General features: G+C 45.2%; 1 protein-coding gene and 1 long non-coding RNA gene across 2 annotated transcripts; both read right to left on the bottom strand.

Annotated features, from left to right (window-relative positions):
* Window positions 1-3,982: 3,982 nt before the first annotated feature.
* On the bottom strand, window positions 3,983-4,673 carry LOC147981542 (uncharacterized). Its single transcript, XR_015599920.1, has 2 exons — window positions 4,486-4,673; window positions 3,983-4,212 (listed from the first exon to the last, which is right to left on the bottom strand). It is a non-coding gene; the product is annotated as an uncharacterized LOC147981542 (long non-coding RNA).
* A 10,259-nt stretch (window positions 4,674-14,932) lies between these two features.
* Window positions 14,933-16,293, bottom strand: LOC147981541 (serine/threonine-protein phosphatase 7 long form homolog). The gene is made up of 4 exons (XM_087517149.1): window positions 16,201-16,293; window positions 15,686-16,123; window positions 15,303-15,595; window positions 14,933-15,224 (listed from the first exon to the last, which is right to left on the bottom strand). Exons 1-4 carry the CDS (start codon window positions 16,291-16,293, stop codon window positions 14,933-14,935), a joined length of 1,116 nt encoding a protein of 371 aa, XP_087373275.1.
* Window positions 16,294-21,821: the final 5,528 nt, after the last annotated feature.

Raw genomic sequence — 21,821 nt, 5'->3', positions numbered from 1 at the left:
GTCGGAAATTTTTGTTTTCTGCTGCGTTACCCTACACATCCTCGCCACGCCACTAGCCGCTGCTTGGGGGGGGGGGGGGGGGGGGGGGGGGGGGGCGGCACTCCACTCCGATGTTCATCCCAAGGCCTGCTCCGTACGCCGCCTTTCTCCCGACAGGAGAGGCCAAATGCGCGTCGCTAGACACTGGCTCCAGGTTTCTCCCCGAGCAGGCGAATTGCTAGGCTTCACGCCAAGAACAGAGGCACGCCGGTGGCGCTCATGGCCGAGAAGATCCTGTACCGGCAGGTTGGGATTGTGCACGAAGGGAACCAAAAGACTGAAGACGCGATTGCGAAGTTCGCCCAGCTGTTCCAAGGGCAGCTCCCCCCACTGCTGTCAGCGCGCTGCGGGCTCTCTTCCTCCTTGACTGTGACCTGGCCACAACAGTTGAAGATGGCCTCCTTGAGCATGGTGGGGCTGAGGGTCTGGACCATGAGGCGTCTGGGCAACTGGACGCCACGGCCGCGGTCTGATCGTGGGATAGTCGTTAGTTGTGTTCTAGCTATCTACCTGAGTACCTTTGTTTCTCCATGTTAGTTCAGTCCAGAATCCCCTCTGTACGTGTGTGTGTGTGTGTGTCATGTTGGAATGTTGTCGCTGTTGTTCAACACCACAGTCTCAAGTCGTTACTGCTTCTGTTTGCGGATATGTGCTACTCCCTCATGTTTCATTCCCTCCTCCTTCCCTTGATGGGAGGCGCATCCGCGGTGACCGGTCTGTTTTCCCTGAAGTCCGCTACCTCTGCATGGTAGAACACAACCTCAGAATCATCAGTTGGAACGTGAGGGGGTTCAACTGTCTGGATCGCAGGACTACTATACATGAGGCCATCATTACTTCCCAGTGCAACCTTTTATGCATTCAGGTGTCCAAATTGGCAGTGCATGACGCCACGACTACTGCATACATTGGAGGCTTCAAGCTCAAGAATTTCGCTACCTTACCTGCCGTGGGTACCGGGGGGCATCATCTTGCTTTGGACCGAAGACATCATCAACGCCTCGGACATCTCTCGGGGAGAGTTCCACCTTCGGCCACCATTTCGATTGTAAACTCAGACATCTCCTTGAAGCTCACCAAGGTGTACGTGCCTATTGTCGCCAACAGGAAGGACGAGTTCTTTGCGAAGTGGCTCGGGCAAAAGCCGGTGGCCGGGGTCAAATGGCTCATAAATGGGGATTTTAACCAAATCTACCGGGCAAGGGACAAGAACAAGAGGAGTGCAAATATCTCACGCATAAATCGTTTACGAAACACCCTGCAGGGCTGGGAGCTAAAGGAAATTCATTTGCAAAATCGGAAGTTCACATGGAGCAACGAATGCATTGACCCCACTCTTTGCAAGCTTGATAGTTTTTTCTGCAACCCAGATTGGGATATTCAGTTTGGCTCTCACGCCCTCTCAGCCATGGCAACTTCCCTTTCATACCACTGCCCATTATTCCTTACAAGTGACATAGGGTCTAAAAGACCACAAAATTTTAAGTTTGAGAATTTCTAGATCGAACTTCCCGGCTTCGGGAAGGTGGCGGTGGACGTGTGGGCCAAGCCTACTCCACACACGGAGCCATGCCGGGTCCTTGCCGAAGAGCTCCGGTGCGTGGGGGTCGCTTTGAGGAGATGGAGCAACGGTTTTTTTTTTTCCGGTGCCAAGCTGCAACTTGCTATGGCCCCGGAGGTCATTTTGAGGCTGGATGTGGCTATGGATTTGCGGCCTTTGTTGCTTGACGAGCGGGACCTGAGGAAGAGGCTAAAGAGGAGGGTGATCAGGTTCGTGGTCCTCGAGAGGGTGAATGGGAGGATGAGGAAGAACTTCATTCGTAGGCCGCGGATTACAGCGGGCTGGGCAAACATCCATGAGGATAAGGCGAAGGTGGCCCAGGAGCACTTCTCTGCCATGCTGGGCAAGAAGGCATGGCCACGGAAGGACTTGAACAGGGACAACATCACCTTCAGTTAGTGTGATCTGTCTAGCCTGGCTGACCCGTTTTCTGAGAGAGAGGTTCTTGACGCTATAGGGGACATGCCAAAGGACAAGGCACCGGGGCCCGATGGATTCACAAGGGCATTCTTTCAAGCTTGTTGGGAGGTTATCAAAGGAGACGTCATGGTTGTCATCAATAGTTTCGGTGACTTGCACACCGAGCACTTCCAGTGGGCCAACATGACCAATATTGTGCTCCTTCTGAAGAAGGACGGTGCGGAGAGCATGTCAGACTTCCGGCACATCAGCCTCATCCATATGGTAGCCAAGATTGTATCAAAAATGATGGCTTCCCGTCTGGCTCCTTTCATGAACACTCTGCTATTTGTCCTCGCCATTGATCCCATCCAGAGCATCCTCCACTAGGTAGGGTAAGGTGAAGCAGATCGGCGGCAGGACCACCCACGTGTGCACCTCTTTGTATGCTGACAATGCGGTAATCTTTGTGGCGCCCTTTAAGGAGGACATACAATAGCTCACTTCCATCCTGGCTAATTTTGGGGAGGTCACCGGCCTGGTGACAAACTTGGAGAAGAGCACCATCACGCCTATCAGGTGTGATGGTATCAACCTCGACGACGTGCCCGAGAGCTTCCCGGCCACGCGCTCGGCCTTCCCCATGCGCTACCTTGGCCTTTTGCTGTCGGTTTACCGACTCAGGAAGATTGACCTACAACACTTAGTGGACAAGGTCGTTGGAAAGCTTGTGCCTTGGCAAGGCCGTTTTATCACGGCTATTGGGTGCACGGAGCTGGTTAAATCTGTCCTCACGGCCCAGGCAACCTTTCATGGTACTACAGTTAAGCTGCCAGAGAGCACAATTGGCGCCCTCAAGAAGATTGAGAGGGCTTTCTATGGGCTGGATCTGATAAAGTATCCGGTGGGCAATGCAAGGTCAGCTGGAGGCTTGTATGCAGACTGAAGGGGCTTGGTGTCTTGGGTGTCCTTGACCTGAATATGTATGCACGAGCTTTGCGATTGAGGTGGCTCTGGTACGAGTGGAAAGAGCCAGATAGAGCCTGGGTGGACATGGGAAACCCATGTGACTCGACGGATAGAGAGCTTTTCTATGCTTCCTCAACTATCACTGTGGGGGATGCCCGGAAGGCGAAGTTTTGGCACTCCCCTTGGCTGGAGGGAAGAAAGAAGCCCAAAGATATAGCTCCATCCATTTTTGCGATCTTAACAATAACAAGTCGGTAGGGATGCCCTCCAGGACCGTAATTGGATCCAATGGATCAATATGACTGACGGACTAACGGTGCGGCATATTGAGAATTTTTGCGCACTTTGGGAGAGGATTCGGCACATACAGCTGCATGATGATAGGGCGGATGGCATAGTATGGAACCTCACGGCCAATGGAGTTTACTCCTCACCCTCGGCCTACAAGACGCAATTTGAGGGGACTGTGACCTCCAACATGACACGGGTCGTCTGGGGTAATTGGGGGCCTCCCAAGTGCAAATTATTTGCGTGGCTTGTCACCATGAATCGGATTTGGACGGCGGATCGGCTTCAGAGGAGAGGATGGCCAAATTGTAACTTATGTCAACTCTGTAAGAGGGAGCCTGAGACGGCGGCACACTTCCTCTTGCATTGTAGGTTCTCCACATGCATTTGGAATGTGGTTAAGTGTTGGCTCGACGTTCAGGAGTTGGATGTCGCCGCCTGGGCTGGGATCCCAACGGTCAAGCAATGGTGGGAGAAGACTGTCCTTGGACGAGGCCACAAGAGGAAGGCCATGTCCTCTCTTCTAATGCTTGTATCATGGGAGTTGTGGAACGAGAGGAATGCGAGGGTGTTTCAAAAGAAAGCTACGATGCCGACCGTTGTGGTCGATCATATCAAAGCGGAGTCCAAAATTTGGGTTCTGGCCGGGGCAAAACACTTGGGATCTTTGATGTCGCGAGAGTAGGCTTTTGTTTTCTCATTTGTTGAGGAGTAATGACCCCCTTGAGACCTTGTTACCTTTCTTCTTTATTAATGAGATAAGGCAAAGCTTTTGCCTCCGTTTCATTTTTTTAATAATAATACTCCTCCACAAATAAAAATAAATTAACTTGTTCAACCGATCAATATGTATAGTAAGCTGTCATTATGAATATGCATGTAAATGCCTCTCTTGATCCCCGGCCGGAGGTAGTTGAGCTACCGCAGCCGGCAGCTCTTCCCGCACCGGTTCAGCCCTGCATACAACATCTCACACGACGTCAACACGGCCATCTCAAGCTATGCTAAAGCTAAACCAGTGATCTCTCTCTTGCCGCATTACTTGTTTCAGTCACCTGCTTCTTCAAGCATACGCACACATACACTCTTTGTTTCAGTTGCAATGGCTAGAAAGAGTTTGGAGGAGAGATCATATCAACTTAGAGAAAATCGCACACGTAATCGACACATGTATTGATGTAATGTTCAAAGAAGAGCAAAGCTTAGAGACGATGGTGTTTGTAACCTACCAGCTCGTTTGGGAAGGCTTCCCCACTTGCCCTCGCCGTGATCGTTGATGTAGGAAACCAGTATCTCGTCCTCCATTGCCGTCCACGCCCCTCTGTTGAGGCCCTCCTTGGAGCAGCATGGCTTCCTCCCCATATGTAGGACGTTCCTAGATGGGGGCAGCCTCTGCCTCTCTCTCGGTGTCGGTGTGTGCATGTGCCTGACAGAGAAGTTCTCAGCTGCTCATGTGTATATGTAGGACGTTCCTAGATGGGGGCTATTTGAAGGTTAGATGAGGCTGTGTGAACGAAACTGTGGTAATTAGGTGTTAAGAGAACGGTAATCAAAACTGATCAGTGACTGATCTGCCGGCCCTTTCTCACTGTCAGATTGATTGGGACATGCGTGCCGGCAGCTCATGTGTAGATCCCTTTTTGGTAGCGCACTTCCATTATTTTTTGTAATGAGGGAAAAAATCTCGGCCCAAGCATTGAGTGATGCACACAATCATATATTACTAATTATTGAAAACGCCGAATAAATTGGCTTACAAATAAGAAGACGGAAATCTGAGGCCATCCACATTGGATATGCGTCGCAACATCTCCTCTATCCACCTAACCTAACAGCGCTCAAACATAACACAATCTTGCACCCCCACCCCCGGACCCCCTTCGCATCACCCATTAAGAATAATCCCCAAGGCACTCACACGGTTGGCAAATTTTATTAATTATTAGTTGATGTTTTTCTATGATCAAGTAAATCATCTTCAAGTCGTCCCTCAAATCACAACTGTTTGTATAGATTTAAGAGAAAAGTATGTTTTTGCTTCCTCAAATTCCCTAAAAGTACCGGCTTGGTCCCTCAAGATTTTTTGGTATATATTTGGTCCTTCAAGTCTTAAAACCGGATAAATTTGGTCTAAAACCAGATTTTGAGCACGTTGACCAGGGTTTCACCATGTTTGACCATGTTTAACCGATGAACAGTAAATTTTAAAAAAATCTGAAATTTTGTGACAACCAACATGCTTGGGTGCACTTGATGCATGTAAATTTTTGTGGTAAGTAACATCGAGGGGCTCTAGCAAATTTTTTTGTGGCTTTTTTGAGCCAAAATTAGTGTTTCTTTTTCACGAGCTCCTCGGATGTCGAAACACCATAAAAAATTTCACGCACCCAAGCATCTTGGTTGCCACAAAATTGCAGAACTTTTTTTTGCTATTTTTTTAATTTGCCATGCATCAGTCAAACCTGGTCAATATGGTCAAACCCGGTCAACATGCTGAAAATCTGGTTTTGGACCAAACTAATCCGGCTTTAAGACTTGATGGACCAAATGTATACCAAAAAATCTTGAGGGACCAAATCTATACTTTTGGGGAACCTGAGGGACAAAAACATATTTTTTTCTCTCTAGATTTAACCATGCAGCTGGATGCATCATTACCCATACACACTCGGTTGTCTCTTAATGCCCGTGAGTAGCGCACTTCATGGTATATGCCTGGCAGAGGGTGATCGATTCCACACTTTCCCTAGGCTGCAAACAAGTCCAAGGAGCCACTTGATTGCGTTGTACCTGAATTGTGAGTCCGACTGAAGCTCCGAGCCGGACCCAACCTTTGTGAGCGGGGCCAAGTTTGGCTTAGGACAAATCTAAAACTTCAATTTTTTTGGAACCGAGGTAGTAAAGAATAAGATCAACATATAAGACCAAATGTTTTCATACGTGGCAAATCCTAGTTAATCATGTTTTGCATTAAGCAAGTACTCAGGACTGAGGGGGTAAGAGTTTGCAGTGGGGTGCTATGCGTTTTGTGTTTTACTATGAAAATAATCAAGTCAAAGCTAGTACGGATCTAGAGAGTCACACGCCACCTAGCCTCAGAGGTCGGAGCAAGGTAATAGTAAGGCTGGTCATAGTGGGAGTTAGTGACTGCCCCTCCATTCACGAAGTCGGTAGGGATTAGTGTCCTAACTGGTGGGCTTGGCGATGGTTAGGATGGCACCAACGGGGATGTTGAACATCGTCGGTCAGCTCGGAGCTAGGACGGTAAGGCTACCGGGAGGACGACCCCAATTCAAATGCAACTTTCCGACGTTGGCAATTGCTTTCGGAGGCTGGCGGGACAAGCTCAGCATCGAAGGTCGGGCAACATGGCCAAACATGAGGAGGCTCATCACATGAAGAGAGGAGGGGTAGGCAGCGACGTGGAATGAGTGGGGAGAGTGGAACGGGCCTTGGGGCCCTGAAACGGGCTTAGGAGGGCCCTGATCCAGTTTTCCAATGTCCGTATGAAGCTTCCGATGGCCACCACACGAATAACATGCATGCGCTCCAAATTGTGCCACTTTTCACTTAAGGAATGTCTTTTCTGTTGTTTGGGTATCTTCTTCAAGTATGATTTGTACCTACCTTTTTTCAATGTTTTTGTGCTCATGTATATACACAAATGATTATACACCAAGGCAATTAATAAAATGTAAATGAACTTAAAATGCATACAACAGTCCATAATATTATTACTTATTATATCTCAAACTTCAAATAGTTATTCTACATGCTAGAGTTTATCAACACCATCTAGAACCCTCCACCAAGATATTTCAGGATAGTCCTACTTTCGCGTGAAAACATATAAACACACAAAAATACATTTAAATGCCACAAAGTAATCCATAGAGCATGGTGGTATTATATCATACTTGTTTTTACTTTCATTATAGTTAGGGAGAAGCCCATATATTAAATAAATTTCATGTGTTATTCAAAAGTAACATTTTTTAAATTATGTACTATTGGGCACATGTTTGTTAAATAAATTATTGACGTTATACTGAGATAATAACAAATTTCATGTCAATATTTGACTCAACTAGTTACATCGTTAAAAATACAAGGTATAATTATAGTAAAAAATTAAGTGAAAACATCATTTAATATTATTAAATGTAATGAATAACAGTAAGTTATAGGGAATTATAATACTTTATTACAAATATATATAGATGTCAAAATTAAGCAAACATTTAATATTAATTAAGTCAATGTCATTTCGTATTCGCTCTAATCCAACACATCAGGAAAATTCTTTTTCTCCACTTGGGCGAGGATGAAACGAATCGTGTGGCAGAGCTCATGGATGGTGTCGCCGACCTTCACGTTAATGCGAAGGAGCCGAATGATCACATGAGTCACGAAGAGCAACATCACAACACCGCAAAAAGAGTAGAGCAAGCGGAGTCAAAATTACACCTAAATTTCAGGTTATTATCCAAAATATCATGATTTACAGAAACGATTGGTGTTGTTAGTCGTGGAATCAGAGGAGGTGTTAGATAATTATAATTGGAGAGTGACACATCAATAAAAGGATTAATTTTCTTGGGAGTGCGAACACGACAATTAGAAGTTTTTCTATTCCATATGGACAGCTCATTATATGTGAGAGGAGACACATGCACACGACTTTTTTGTCCGTCACATTTACGAGTATATATTGTGTTTTCATTTTTCTATAAGTTTTATATTTACCAAAATTAAAAAAGAATTTGAAGAAGCTGTTTAAATAATAGGAAAATAAATTATGAAAATAAAAAAGTTATATCATGGAAAAAATAGCTTCCATGAAAATGCTTGTCACTCATTTGAAAAATTGTGGTGTATTTTAAAAACTTTGTTGTCACATGATTTATAAAAACTTGGTGCATAAGAAAAAAACATTATTATTTGAAAAAATATATCTATTACATATCTGTAAAAAATGTTCATTACATATTTGTAAAATGTTCATTGGCAAATGTAAAGATATTCATCATGTATTTATAAATATATTAATCACAATTTTTGTCAGTAATGTTCATGTGCAAAAAAAGATTCAAATAATATGAATAGAAAAACTAAAATGAGAAATTAATTTTTTAAATAAATGAGAAATATCAAAAAATAGAAGGAAAAAGAATAAAAACTGCAACAAATAGGAAAGATCAGAAAGAAACCTAGCAGAGCACCCGAACGTGGGCCGGCTGTCATAGGCAGATGGAGCGCTGCTTCATTGAGGCGATCATTTGCATGTATCATATTTAATGTTTGAGGAGATCATCTTTTTTTAGACAAGCTCACAAAGCTTTAGTTATCCAGTAATAATGTTTACAAGGATTACAATAGGATCACAGAGTTGACCTAACCAGACAGAACGACCAATCCGAAAGAAAGAGCATGATTTGCAAGTTTGTGAGATATAAAATTAATGTTCCTAAGCTTAGGAACAAAGTTACAGAAGGGGGAGGCTGAATAACATCCTCAGATCTCTTGTATTATGGCTCCATAGCTTCTAGAGTTTCTTGCTTGATATCCTCAACCATCACCTTGCAATCCAAAGCAATATGAAGATGTTAGGCATAAAAAGATCTTCTGGTAAAGCCAATGCTTCTCTTAAGGCCAACGCTTCAAATGTTGGAGGGTCATTCATTCCCCTATATAGATTGGCAGAAGCCCCCAAATCATTGCGAAGTTGATCGCGGCAAAGGGCACCAGCAAGTCCTACTCTCCCATTCAAGTCTAAATTAATAAGGTTGCTAGGAGGAGCTAACCGGCAAGATGAGACGGGATTACTATTTATGGTGCTTGGAGATTGAGGCTTTGTCAGACCTTGAAGTTCAGATAGAAAAGCTAATGAAACAATGTGTTTTTCTTAATGGACCCCCTTCCAACTTGCGCTCCAGATTGCTCACAGAGTTACTATCATGCGCATGAACTCCCCATGCGTTAATGACTTGTTCATAGCGAACAACCAATTTTTAGGGTTTTCATCCCCGTTGGAACACATATGCTCCACCGTCTCTTCATTTAATAACGACCAAACACTGCAATAGACAATCCATCAACGAGTGTCGCCACGAGTCCTCAACACCGCAAAGTGTGCAAACGCATGCCAGAGACAAGTTGTGATGGTGCAAAAGATTAGGAGTGGGCAAAGAATGCTGAGCTAGCTTCCAAAAAAATACTATATGCCATCGCACAATCTATCAGCGAGTGTTGGCACGAGTCCTCAACACCACGAAGCGTGCAAGCGCATGTCGGAGACATGTTGTGATGGTGCAAAAGATTGGCAATAGGTAAGAAATGCTAAACTAGCCTCCCTCCTTGTAAATACTTTGAGTTTTGAAGGCTCCTGAATCCTCCATAGAGATGTCCACCCATTGCTCTCAGCTCATAAATCAGAAGCTCTAGTACACTCCTCTAGCCAACTCTCCCTATGGAGCTCGGTTGCAATCATCATTTTATATGCATGCCGGAATGTAAATAAGACTCACATGCATGGATTGTGTTTAATGTGAGGCCTCGCAACACACACATTGGGCCGAGGGGGCACCACAAATCCAGCCACACCGTCTAGGCCGGTCCATGTGCGGGGTGGGCGCCCCTGTTTTTTTTTTCATTTTTGGTTGCTTTCCAACTTCCAAAAATGCTCACAAAATTTTGAAAAATGTTCATTAATTATTAATATTTTTTGTCTTCTAAAATATTCAAGTATTTATTTTTTCTTGAATTTTAAAAAATGTCATGAATTTGAAAATTGGTCCCAAATTTCCTAAAATTGTTCAAGAACGTGAAAGTTTCCCCCAGATTTCAATAAGTGTTCTTGAATTTCAAAACAGTTTCCAAATTTTAATACATAGTCCGAATATCAAACAATATTGACGAATTTGAAAATGTTTCAAATTACAAAAAATCATGAATTAAAACAATTATTGGTCTAAAAAGTTCTAAACTTCAAATAACATTCCAAATTTTATAAAATGTGCATGAAATTAAAAATGAAATAAGAAATAAAGAAAATAAAAACTAGAAGAAAAAGCACAGAAAAAAAGAAATAAATAGTTCAGGAAGAACCTTCCCAAAAATGGTGGTGAGGATAATCAGTAATGGGCCGGCTCATATAACTGGAGTCAATAATTTACGTGCTATCCACCACGGGACCTCCTAATCGGCGCTGTAAGCGCCGGCTAGCGCCCGCTAAAAAGTACTCTCTCCGTTTCAAAATAGATGATTCAACTTTGTACAAAGGTAAGTATAAAGTTGGGTCATCTATTTTGGAACGCATGGAGTAGATGTTAATTTGAGCAAAGTGGGAATCAGTCTCTACTCACCTAAGTCGGGAGCTTCAAGCCTTCCGACTAGACCAGGCTTAGTTTGTCGCCTATAATCAGGAAATAATCCTATTTGACACCTCTTTTAGTACAAACATTTAACGTTCATAGGCAAAAAAGGAAGACGAAAAAGAGGTAAAAGAAAAAAGGGAAAAGAAAGAATAACAGATACTCCCTCCGTTCTTAAATATAAGTCTCTTTAGATGTTTCACATGAACTATAACATATGGATATACGTAGACATGTTTTAGAATGTAGATTCATTCATTTTGCTCCGTATGTAGTCCGTTGTTGAAATTTCTAAAAAGACTTATATTTTGGAACAAAAGAAGTAGAAAAAGTTCAATCTTGCCGGATCCCGCATGGTGGCTTGGTGGTTACACCAGCGGTACTAGGTGAGGTAGGATGGGCCAGCCCAGCGTGGAGGAGCTTCAGGCGCCCGTTTGTGCTTGAAGGATATATGGAACACCTTCTACCTCACCAGCGGTACGCATTTGTACATAGAACACCTTCTAAGAGCATCTCCAACAGGCGCGCCAAACTAGCGCCGCGCCGTAAAATCCCCTCTTTTAGCACGCGCGCAACCGGTATATGTGTTTTTTGCGCGCGCGCGGCGTGACCGGCGCCTGTTGAAGATGCTCTAAAAAAAGTGTGCATGGAACAGCCTTTTCTGCCCTTTATAGCGAGCCAAGCAGACAAGCCAGCAGAGCCAATCTTTTACTTTTAATTGATATATATATATATATATATCAATATTTTGTTTGCAAAAGCTTGCAGATAGTAGATGAATCCTACCGGTGCTTCCACCTATCTGTGTTATCCCTGTATAAATTTGAACATTGAGTAATAAAGTAAATCATGTTTAACCCTAAAAAGACCTATCTGTGTTCGTACAAATTGACTTCCAAGTTCCAATACTCTGTAATGAATTCAAACTTCCTTTTTCCCTAGTAGTGCAGTTTTCATTTGGAAAAGAACCTAAAACAGAATATTTTAATTTCCTACTAGAAGGATATATGGCATACAGCCCCCACGATCTCTGAACAATTTGGATGACTACATCATCACTAATACCGCATGACTCATGTGGTTAGCAAACTTCAAACTTGCATACATGACTACTTCAAGGATACTGTCCTAACAATCTCCAGACCAATCATCGTGGTTAGTTTGATGAATTGTGGAATTCTTACTTTCTGGCATATTGAGAAACAGTATAACGGGGCTAGCTACGAGCCTCCACAACGATTTCACTATCTAGCCGTCGAATTATCAAACGTACGGTGTAGCTCAAAGTCGGGCGTCCCTGCTCACCCGCGCTCGTCGCGCGCCGTCTCGCGGGCCGCTGCTTTGGGGAACGACCTCCTCTTCCTGTCAGTAATTGGGCCGTCAGGGCCCACTTATTCACGATCAGACGATGACAGCCCAGATCACCCCCGAACGAACAGTTCCTCCGTGCCGCTGTCCTTCCTCCTCTCGATGCGGCGGCGTTTCTCCCTCCTCGATGCACCGTAGATCCGCCGGTATGGTCCACCCTACCCCCTACTTCCTCCATAGCCCTTTCCTTTATGTTTTAAAATTTTATGTCCTGCAGTGTTTGTGTATTTAATGACGGCTGCGGCAGCCACCCGCACGCGTTGGCTTTCACCGCCAGCTGTCGCTGGAGGCAAACTACCTTGATGGTTTGGTGGCGATGGAGGCGCTAGATGTTAGACCTAGCTAATCTCATGGCTGCCTTTTCTTTTTGAACATCAATACAGACGCAAGCGTTTATACATACGCGCATACACGCACCCATATGAATGCACACATGCACACCCTACCTCTATGAGATTTTTTTTCAAAACTATATTATTTTTTGTAGCAATTTCGGAAACTATAGGACGTAATGCAAAAAAACCAAAACTAGTAGCCCGTCGGTCATTCTTTGGCCGAAATACTACTTTTCGGCCACAATTAGGCCGAAGTAGTACTTTTCGGCCATCCCCTGGCCGAAAAGGTACTTTTTGGTCAACTCTAGGTCGAAATAGACTTTTTGGTCTAGTCTAGGCCGAAAAGTCACTTTTTGGTCAACCCTAGGCCGAAGTTGCATGGCTCATGCTGAAATGTATTTTGTCGCCACCCGTTTCCCGCCCACCCCTTCCCGCCATATGTTTCCTCCACCCGTCTCTCGCCAACCCCTCCCCGCCAATCCCTTCCCACCTTATTTTCCCGCCAATCCGTTCCCGCCTTATTTTCCCGCCAATCCCTTCCCGCCTTATTTTCCCGCCAATCCCTTCCCGCCTTATTTGCCCGCCAATCCCTTCCCGCCAACCCTTTCCCGCCATACCGCAGTTATTCTTTCCCACCATTTTCTCCTCTGTATCTATAAAACCCGCTTCAGGCGGAGGTGGATAAGCATTCCAGTGTAGTGTAGTCGAGATGTCCCATTATCCATTCGATCGTAGTTTCACCCTGAGATGAGCAGCACTCTACTGAGTCTAGCTACCGATTTCAGGATGGACAATAGGATAGTTCCATGGGACGAACTCACCGGTAGTGACACCATAATGAATGAGTTGGATCACCAATTATGTAGGTCTGGGTGGCCTGAAAGGACCTATGAGGAGGTACGTCAAGAACTTCTTAGGTTGCATGAAAGGTGGAAGAAGGTGGTGGAGCCGAAGAGTGAAACTTTCAGAAGGACTGCAGAAAAGCATCCATTTTTATGGACTGAGGAGAGCGAGGACGACGATGATATCTTCATGCCACCGCTTCCGGGTTCTGCATCGTCGAAGGGCAAGAGTTCTGCATCGTCCAAAGGAAAGAGTTCTGCATCCGCGAAGGGCAAGAGTTCTGTATCGACCAAGGGCAAGAGTTCTGCATCGACGAAGGGCAAGAGGAGCGCATCGTCGAAGGGCAAGAGGGCTGCATCAACAGAGGATGACGATGATGACTTCATGTAGTATGTAAGATGTATTCCAGTTGTACCGTTTTATTCAGATGTATTTGCATTATTAGTTTGTATTGTATTATTGTAGGGCATTATGTTCTATCTGAATTTCATTTTGTAGTATGTAAGATGTATTGCACAAGTTCAGCCGCACCGTTTAATTCAGATGTACTTGTATCTTAATTATCGTTGTAGTCTATTTGGAAATGTAACTGAAATAAGAATGCGAATTAATAGTAATATGTCTCTCGCATACATAAAACAATATATGTCTCCTGATCACATAGAAGCAAGTGCGATAGTAACACATACATGAAGCATGTCTCATACATAAATACTGACACACAGCTGCGAATAGTCTGAAACTAACATAGATAATGAGTCATACATAGATAGATAAGCATATCACTGCGGGGGACGACGACGAGTCTGGGTCTTCCTCGGGCGAGGACCGGAAGGCAATAAGCGCTGAGGCGGTGGACGAGGCTCGCGATAACCACGACCATAGTTAACCTCGTCTGTCACGGTCTGTGTCTCCTGCGTCGGTGGTGGTGGTGGAGTGTGAAACACTGTCTGCGAGAAGCCATAAATGTTTGTAGCTTGGTCATCATCCTCGCGGTCGCCCTCAAAGTACGAATCACCACCACTAAGGATCGGTGACTGCTCTGAATGCATGAACGGTTGCGAATGGTTGCCGCCTGCGGTAAAGTAAAATTGATACAAATGCATGAATGAAGCACCACCAGTAAGCATCAGTGACTGCTGAGAATGCAAGAACGATTACTACATTGTTCAAAAGAATGTAGTGAGTAGTGTTACCTAGATTCATCTGCTGATGCCAGGAAGAGCTCCATGGCTGTGAAGGAGGTGGCTCATGCCAGGAAGAGCTCCCTGGCTGTGAAGGAGGTGGCTCATGCCAGGAAGAGCTCCCTGGCTGTGAAGGAGGTGGCTCATGCCAGGAAGATCTCCCTGGCTGTGAAGGATGAGGTTCTGCACGGTGCACAGAGGGTCGTGGTTCTGCACGGTGCACAGAGGGTCGTGGTTCTGAACGGTGCACAGAGGGTCGTGGTTCTGAATGCTGTACAGAGGGACGTGGCGGACGATGTGCTGGAGGAGGAAGTGTAACATCCGAAGTCCGTCTACACGTAACAGCTGCGTAAATCCCACGTAGCTTGTCATCAAGACGCCTCAACCATGAGACGCCCTCTCACGGTGGGATAGTTTCTCCCCTCTGAAAGCGCCGCATTAAAGCGGAAACCTCCTCTCGCGCCTGTAGTGTCAAGTCACCCTGTACACAAAGAGTGAACCAATTATATCCTTGTTGTATGATAGACACCATGAATAGACAACCAAGCGAATATGTCCAGATTAACAAAAGACTTAACATATGAGAACCAAGGCATTTACCGCGTGGTGTCTGGTTCCCACAACAGAGGCAGTTGGGTACATATCGCTGGTGAGAGGGGTTTCGATCTGATCAGGAGCAGCTGATGGAACCAAGTAGATCCCCGTTGTATGCCGGTAACGCTGCAGATACAACCCGAACATTTCCCAGTTAAAGGGCCGAACCTCACCCCAGATATTTGTCGCAGCGGTAGTCCATTCGTCAACGTAAGGGGTAATGCTCTGAATCCAATAAGCCATGGACTTGTTTCCTCCTAGGCGACTGTCCCTGAGATTGACATGCGCGATACATGATTAGGTATATTATGAATGCAGAGCTGCCAACTAAAATAGTATTAGTACTTACTTCTGCACGTGGTCTGGCAAGTGTGGAATATCTGGAATCTCTGGCTGTTGATATAGACCGAACTGTCTCATCACCCTATGAAGAGACATCTCCTCAACCGTCACGTCGAACACCAACTTGGCCTTGGTCATCCAAAAGTGCCGATCTCTAGTGCACAATCCAGAAATCCCAACTGGGTACCTCGATGATATAGCCTGAGGCGAGTATGGCTCCCAAATAACTTGATCCTCGTGCAAACTATCAAACTGCGCCATGAAGGACGGGTAGCATCCCCTAACCTGAGTATGCGCAAACTGTCTCTGTGCATGACAACAAATAAGCATTAGTAATACTATTGAATGGCAAGAAATAATTGAATTAATTGTTACTTAATATAAAAGTACCTCTCGCCGTGTCCAAACAGATCCCATAGTAGGTAAGTCGCCGATAGCAGGCACATAAGTCCCAGCTAAGTCCTCCAAACCAAAAGGTTTATCAATGTAGACATAGGGCCGTCCAATAGGGAGCCTCTCGTATGACCAAAGCTGCAACAATAATGGACATCCAACAAGACTAGATTTTCTAGACTTCAACAAGCAAGCTTTGCACAGGCCTCTGTACGTAGCCGCTAACACAGCAGAACCAAAACTCCTCTGTAGAATATCCGCAGGGCAACGTGCTTTAGCTATCTCTCGTGCAATACCGATGAGTCGTGCATCGACAGTGGTCACGTGGTTCTCCGTAAACATTGTCTTGCCGAACAGCCAAAGAATATATGCTTCTAGGGACCGGTCAATCTGTGCCTCCGACAACTGAACGTCGGGATGTCCTAACGAGACAATCTACATAGAAACGTAATAATTGTATGAACATCGGACAACTAAAAAACAACATTTGTTTAAGTGGCCGTGATGGTTACCTGAAACTGGCTCAACCATCTAAAAAGAGGTCCATGAGGATCGTTGTCTATAGCCCTAGCAGTCCGGACTGCAGCCAAAAAACGGGTCTGCATCGCTGCTTGCCACCCAGATTCTGCCTCTAAGGGACCTATGGCAGCACCGGCCAGAGGTAATCCCAACAAGTAAGACACATCCTGTAAAGTAGGCGCCATCTCTCCCCAAGGAAAGTAGGACCTATGTGTCTCTGGTCTCCATCTATCTACTAAGCAGGTAAGGAGTGACTTGTCGTAAGAGAAACGTTTCACTTGCCTCTTGTGTAACTGCAATGGTTCACCTGCCTCATCTAAGTCCGGACCATCAATCCACTCATCCAATGTACCCTCAACCAGCCGTGCCAAGGGTAGAAGTCCAGCCCAACTTAACCTACAAAATAAAGAGATTGTTAGCGGTTATGAAAAGTATGTCAAACATAGTAAGTCATTATATGGTCTCCATTATATGCACACATACCTATCAACCCATGAATCGTATATCAGCCAGTTAGTCTTTGGGGTACGAGTGACCAACACGTCTAAGTTGTTGCCCGCTTCTGTAAGGGCGCCCCGGTGCTTTCTATCGATGTTACCATTAAGCAACGGATACGAAGACATATCTGCAATTCAAACAACAAATCTCAGGTGCAAATAAAACATAGTACGGCATATTACAAATTATAACATAGTCCTGACATATTACGAATTAAAACATAGTCCTGACATATTACATATTAAAACATAGTCCTGACATATTACAAATTAAAACATAGTCCTCACATATTACAAATTAAAACATAGTCCTGACATATTACATATTAAAACCCACTACGGCACATTATATAGCTTGTGAGTTATTTCTTCCTCGTCCGCCCCTTCGGCCTCGACTGCCACGACCACGTCCGCCTCTTGCTCCTGTTGTCGCAGCCGTCGATGTGGAAGCACTCGTCGATGCGGAAGCACCATCTTTGTTCAGGTCGGGACAATATTTCATCCTATGCCCATAAGCCGCGCATAACAAACATTGTCTGGTTGCTCCACCAGCTTCAGACTGGTCCATATCGTTCCGGATGCGACGGGCCTTTCGTCTGCCCCTACTTGTTCGCCGAAGGTCTGGATGCGGGATGTATACTCTCTCACCGTCGTTTACCTTGTTGAAATTGCCGACGACTCTAAACCCTGTCATCTCGCCTGTCCAGGTGTTGAGCACTGCCTCTTTTAAATAGTATGGGGACACGAAGGATATAGCATCCAACTGAATCTGGCCATAGGCAGCCAACACATGAGAGCAAGGTAGGTGCAACAACTTCGGTTTGTTGCATGTACACTCACACGTCGGACATAATTCCGTTCCAATTTTTACCTCGTGTGTCTTCACCTCATTTCCAGAACCAAAACCATCGGTAGGAAGCTGAACCTCATACCTCCTTTCTTGATTCCCTATGAGTCTGACACTGTGCTTCTTTGCTTTCTCTATCTTCTTTGCCATGTATTCCATGACACGGCTACAATAAGGTGTGTTCTGATTATCTTCAATATGCTTCTTTGCTAACTCGTGCCTTTCTCTGAAATATCTCAAAGTGCCATGGAATACAGCCTCCACAATAGCTGTGAGTGGTAATGCTCTATTCCCTCTCAGCACAAAGTTATACACCTCTGCAAGATTAGTTGTCATGTGGCCATACCTAGCTCCATGTGTGTCATGCAGCAAAGACCAATTCATTGGAGGCTCTTTCTCTATCCACTCAGAAAAATTCTTTATTGCCCTTCCCTTCTTTCTCTTAGTATTAGGAGGGTCAATTGCTGGCAAGTCACAAAGACCAACTGGCTCCTCTAGCTCCGCGATGAGTGCTGCTAATTTAACCTGATCTTCTTCCATTTTCTTCCTTGCATGGACCTGCTTCTTAGTAAACTCATCTAGTTTTGACCAAATAAATTCGTATTTCCGCTGCTGGCTCTGCTTGCATAATTTTTTGAACAAGTTCATCAACCGCTTGTTCTTGAACTGTGAGAAAAAATTAGCCCCAAGATGGCGCATGCACCACCGGCTCTGCAAGTCCCTCCAAGGTGTTGGTTCGTCATCTGCTGGATTACGAAGTGTCTTCACGGCCTTCAATATACCAGCATGTCTGTCATGAATGACACACACGTTTGGTTGGTCCTTCACGATGGCAATTTTCACTTGGCGGAAGAACCATACCCAGCTGAGAAAGTTCTCACCCTCCACAAATGCCATGGCAAGTGGGATGATTTGATTGTTCCCGTCCACACCAATAGCAGTCAGGATTTGCCCTCTATACTGACCGATCAGGAATGTACCATCCACAAATATAACAGGAGGACAATGCCGGAAAGCTTCGATGCACATAGCAAAAGAGAAGAACACTCGTTTCAACACCTTGAAATCTGGTATACTCAGCAACCTCATGTATTGTACGTTCACATAAGTGCCGGAATTCCTCTCCTTCAGTATGCCCAGGAGACGGACAACATTATCATATGAGTCGAAGAACGTCCCAAACCTTTCCTCCATAGCCTTCTGCTTAGCCCTCCAAGCCTTCCCATAAGGAATGACATAATTCCATCTGACCTTCACTACTGTCTGGATGTGTTTTGCTTCCATATCTTTCTTCTCTATTATCTCAGTATACATGAGTTGCGCAATGAGACTTGAAGTCATGTTCGGATGCTTGACCAGCAGGTTCGTCCTCACACAATTATGTGGGACGACAATGGTGACAACCCAGTGGATGTCATACTTCGGCACGTGCCTGTGCACCTTCCCAGGACAACCTGTTACAACACATTTCACGGTATAGTTTGTTGGACTTGATATGTGTGTCTTGAAAACCCTCTGCGTAGACATAGCCCACTTTATCACAGCATACTTCAATTTTTTCTTTGTATCAAACATAGCCCCTATTTGTACTTGGTTCAGATTATATTGCCATGGAGTCTCATGGCCATCGTTCACCGTAAGGCCGGTGGATATGTCCTGCTCCCATGCAGAAGGAATCGGTACCTCAACTTCATCCTCAGAATTTTCAGAATCCAGTTCCTCCACCAATCCGTCCTCGTCCTCTTCCTCCATCACCCTCTGCATTTCATCCCCTTCCTCATCCCCATCAGCAAAACCAGAACCAGCTAATATTATCGAATGGCTACTCTGCCCAGTATCAGGACCACAAACATTGTGTGGCACGTAGTCTGACTGTTTCTCGGGTTGGCTACCATCCACATCTTGTGGCTGTGACCCGGATAAAACAATCTCGTTAGCCACTTCACTGCCTTGGCCGGATTCATACCCCCTGTGGAGTTGTACGGTATTCTCCTCCTTCGGCACAGGTTGCACAAGTGCATATGGGTGGATTCTTCGGTCTCGCCAGCGTCTTAACAGGGACAACCAATGTTGGCTCCTATCTATCGGCATCAACTCCCACTTGACATTTTTACAAGATTTGGTCCACAATGCATGAATACTGACGGAACATACTTCAGGATCCAGCCCGAAACTAGTTGTCAACCAGTACTTCAATTGTCTAATGTCCAGTCTGTCCGGGTCTGCTAGTGTCATGACGCCATTTTTAAACTCGCTAAGATCAACCCCCAACTCATTATATCGAACATTACCAGCGCCGTAGTAAACATTCAGATTTATTGATTCAAACATTTTCACCTGTCAGACATTGTCATCTTCTCATTAATCACAACGAACTATGCGCTAAAATGCCTCCAAAAATATATTAACACTAAAATTCACAATATGACTTATACACTAACTTAACTATATTAATCACAATATACACTAATATTATCCGCTACACGAACTATGCGCTAAAATGCCTCCAAAAATATATTAACACTAAAATTCACGATATACACTAATATTATCCGCAACACGAACTATGCGCTAAAATGCCTCCTAAATTAAATTTACATTGAAATTCACAACGAACACTAATATTATCCGCTACACGAGCTATGCGCTAATATTTACATTTGTGACAACGTGATTATACCTTCGAAGTGTGTGTCTGCTTCTTGCTTGCACCACCGGAGAACGACAACGCCGCCCCCGACGACCGGAGGTTCAACTCCGGTCAGCCCCCAACCTGCTCCTCCTCCTCACCACCTCCTCCTCTGCAGCTGCTGCTACCCGTCCTCCTCTCCACCATGGCTCCTCCTCCCCACCATGGCTACTCCTCCCCAAACACATCAAAAACTATCCCATAGCAAAAAATAACACTGTAGGCCGGTGGGGATTGCTATGATCTACCGATTCTGTGGGTTGGATTTGCAAATGTGTGGCAAATGGAGGAGATCGGCGCGGGGGGGAGTTCTACAAAGAAGAACTGAGAGAGAGAGAAAGGGAAACGAAGAACAGAGCACAGCGCAGGGGCGAACGGGTGCTTATCCGCACCTTTTCGGCCTAGCCCTGGCCGAAAAGGTCTTCGATCGAAGCCTGGCCGAAAAGGCCAGCTTCGGTCACCGGTGGGCCGAAAACGGCCCAGTTCGGCCGCCTAGCAGCCGAAGCTACTATTTTCGGCCGGGCCCCCACCAACAGCGAGTTTTCGGCCCAAGCGCGGCCGAAAAGCCTACTTCGGCCATGGCCTGGCCGAAAACTCCCTTTTCGGCCCACTCCTGGCCGACGGGCTACTAGTTTTGCGTTTTTTTCATTCTACGCTATAGTTTCCGAAATTGCTACAAAAAACATGATAGTTTTGAAAAAAAATCCCTCTATGAGCATCTCTCTTTTCTTTCTTTGTGTTTTTGTTAGAATAAGTGGCACATGCGGTCTGATGTGACCCATGCATGCACGTAGAGTAGGAGAAGTGCTCATTGCACGTTCTCTCTTGGATCCTCCTGGTTAGCAGCGGTTGTGGCCGTGGCTGTGGGATGATGCGGCCGTCTCGGATCACATACCAGCTGACCAGGAGTTAGCTGACCAGGAGTTAGTTAGCTCTTTTATCGTTGTACTTGGATAAAACAGAAGCAATCAACAGAAAACGCTGCACAGTTGGTTGCAGCACAAAACTGACCCTCTCTTATATATATATATATATATATATATATATATATATATATATATATATATATATATATATATATATATGGAAAATAGTTACTACCATCGGTGGTAGTTACCTCCGTCCTCCGTGCCATCCGATTGCATTGTGATCCGTGCAATTCTTAGCGGTTCATGGAAAGGGAATGAGTGGATTTCTCGTGCCCGCTTCGTGGGTTAGTTAAGCTAGCTCCTAATTTTCTTGCTTTCGCTGAGCGTTTCTTTCCTCGCTACTTATTTGGATCAGGACGCCGGGTACCATCCCACGAGAAAAGGATTGGATCTGGCATACAGAACCAAAACAAGCTCGTCTATCTCAACTACCAAATCAAAAAGTGCACCTGCTAGCAGAAAGGTATGGCTCAGCAATTGATTTACATACATGCATGATTCTTTCATTTACATCTGTGCATGCATCCTGATGCTAATTGACTTCTTTTTCCTACAAGCTTCCGTGTTGGGAAGACAACTCGGTAGGCTATTGCCGCCGCCGCCGCCGCCGTCGTGTACCACCTGCTACTGCTGCTACCACCGACAACATCTG

This window comes from Triticum urartu, chromosome 3A (assembly GCF_056163025.1).
Source record: "Triticum urartu cultivar PI428250 chromosome 3A, HENAU_Tu73, whole genome shotgun sequence".
Lineage (NCBI taxonomy): Eukaryota > Viridiplantae > Streptophyta > Magnoliopsida > Poales > Poaceae > Triticum > Triticum urartu.
The sequence above is the reverse complement of the archived record's forward strand: the minus strand, read 5'-3'. Positions and strand labels throughout refer to the sequence as shown.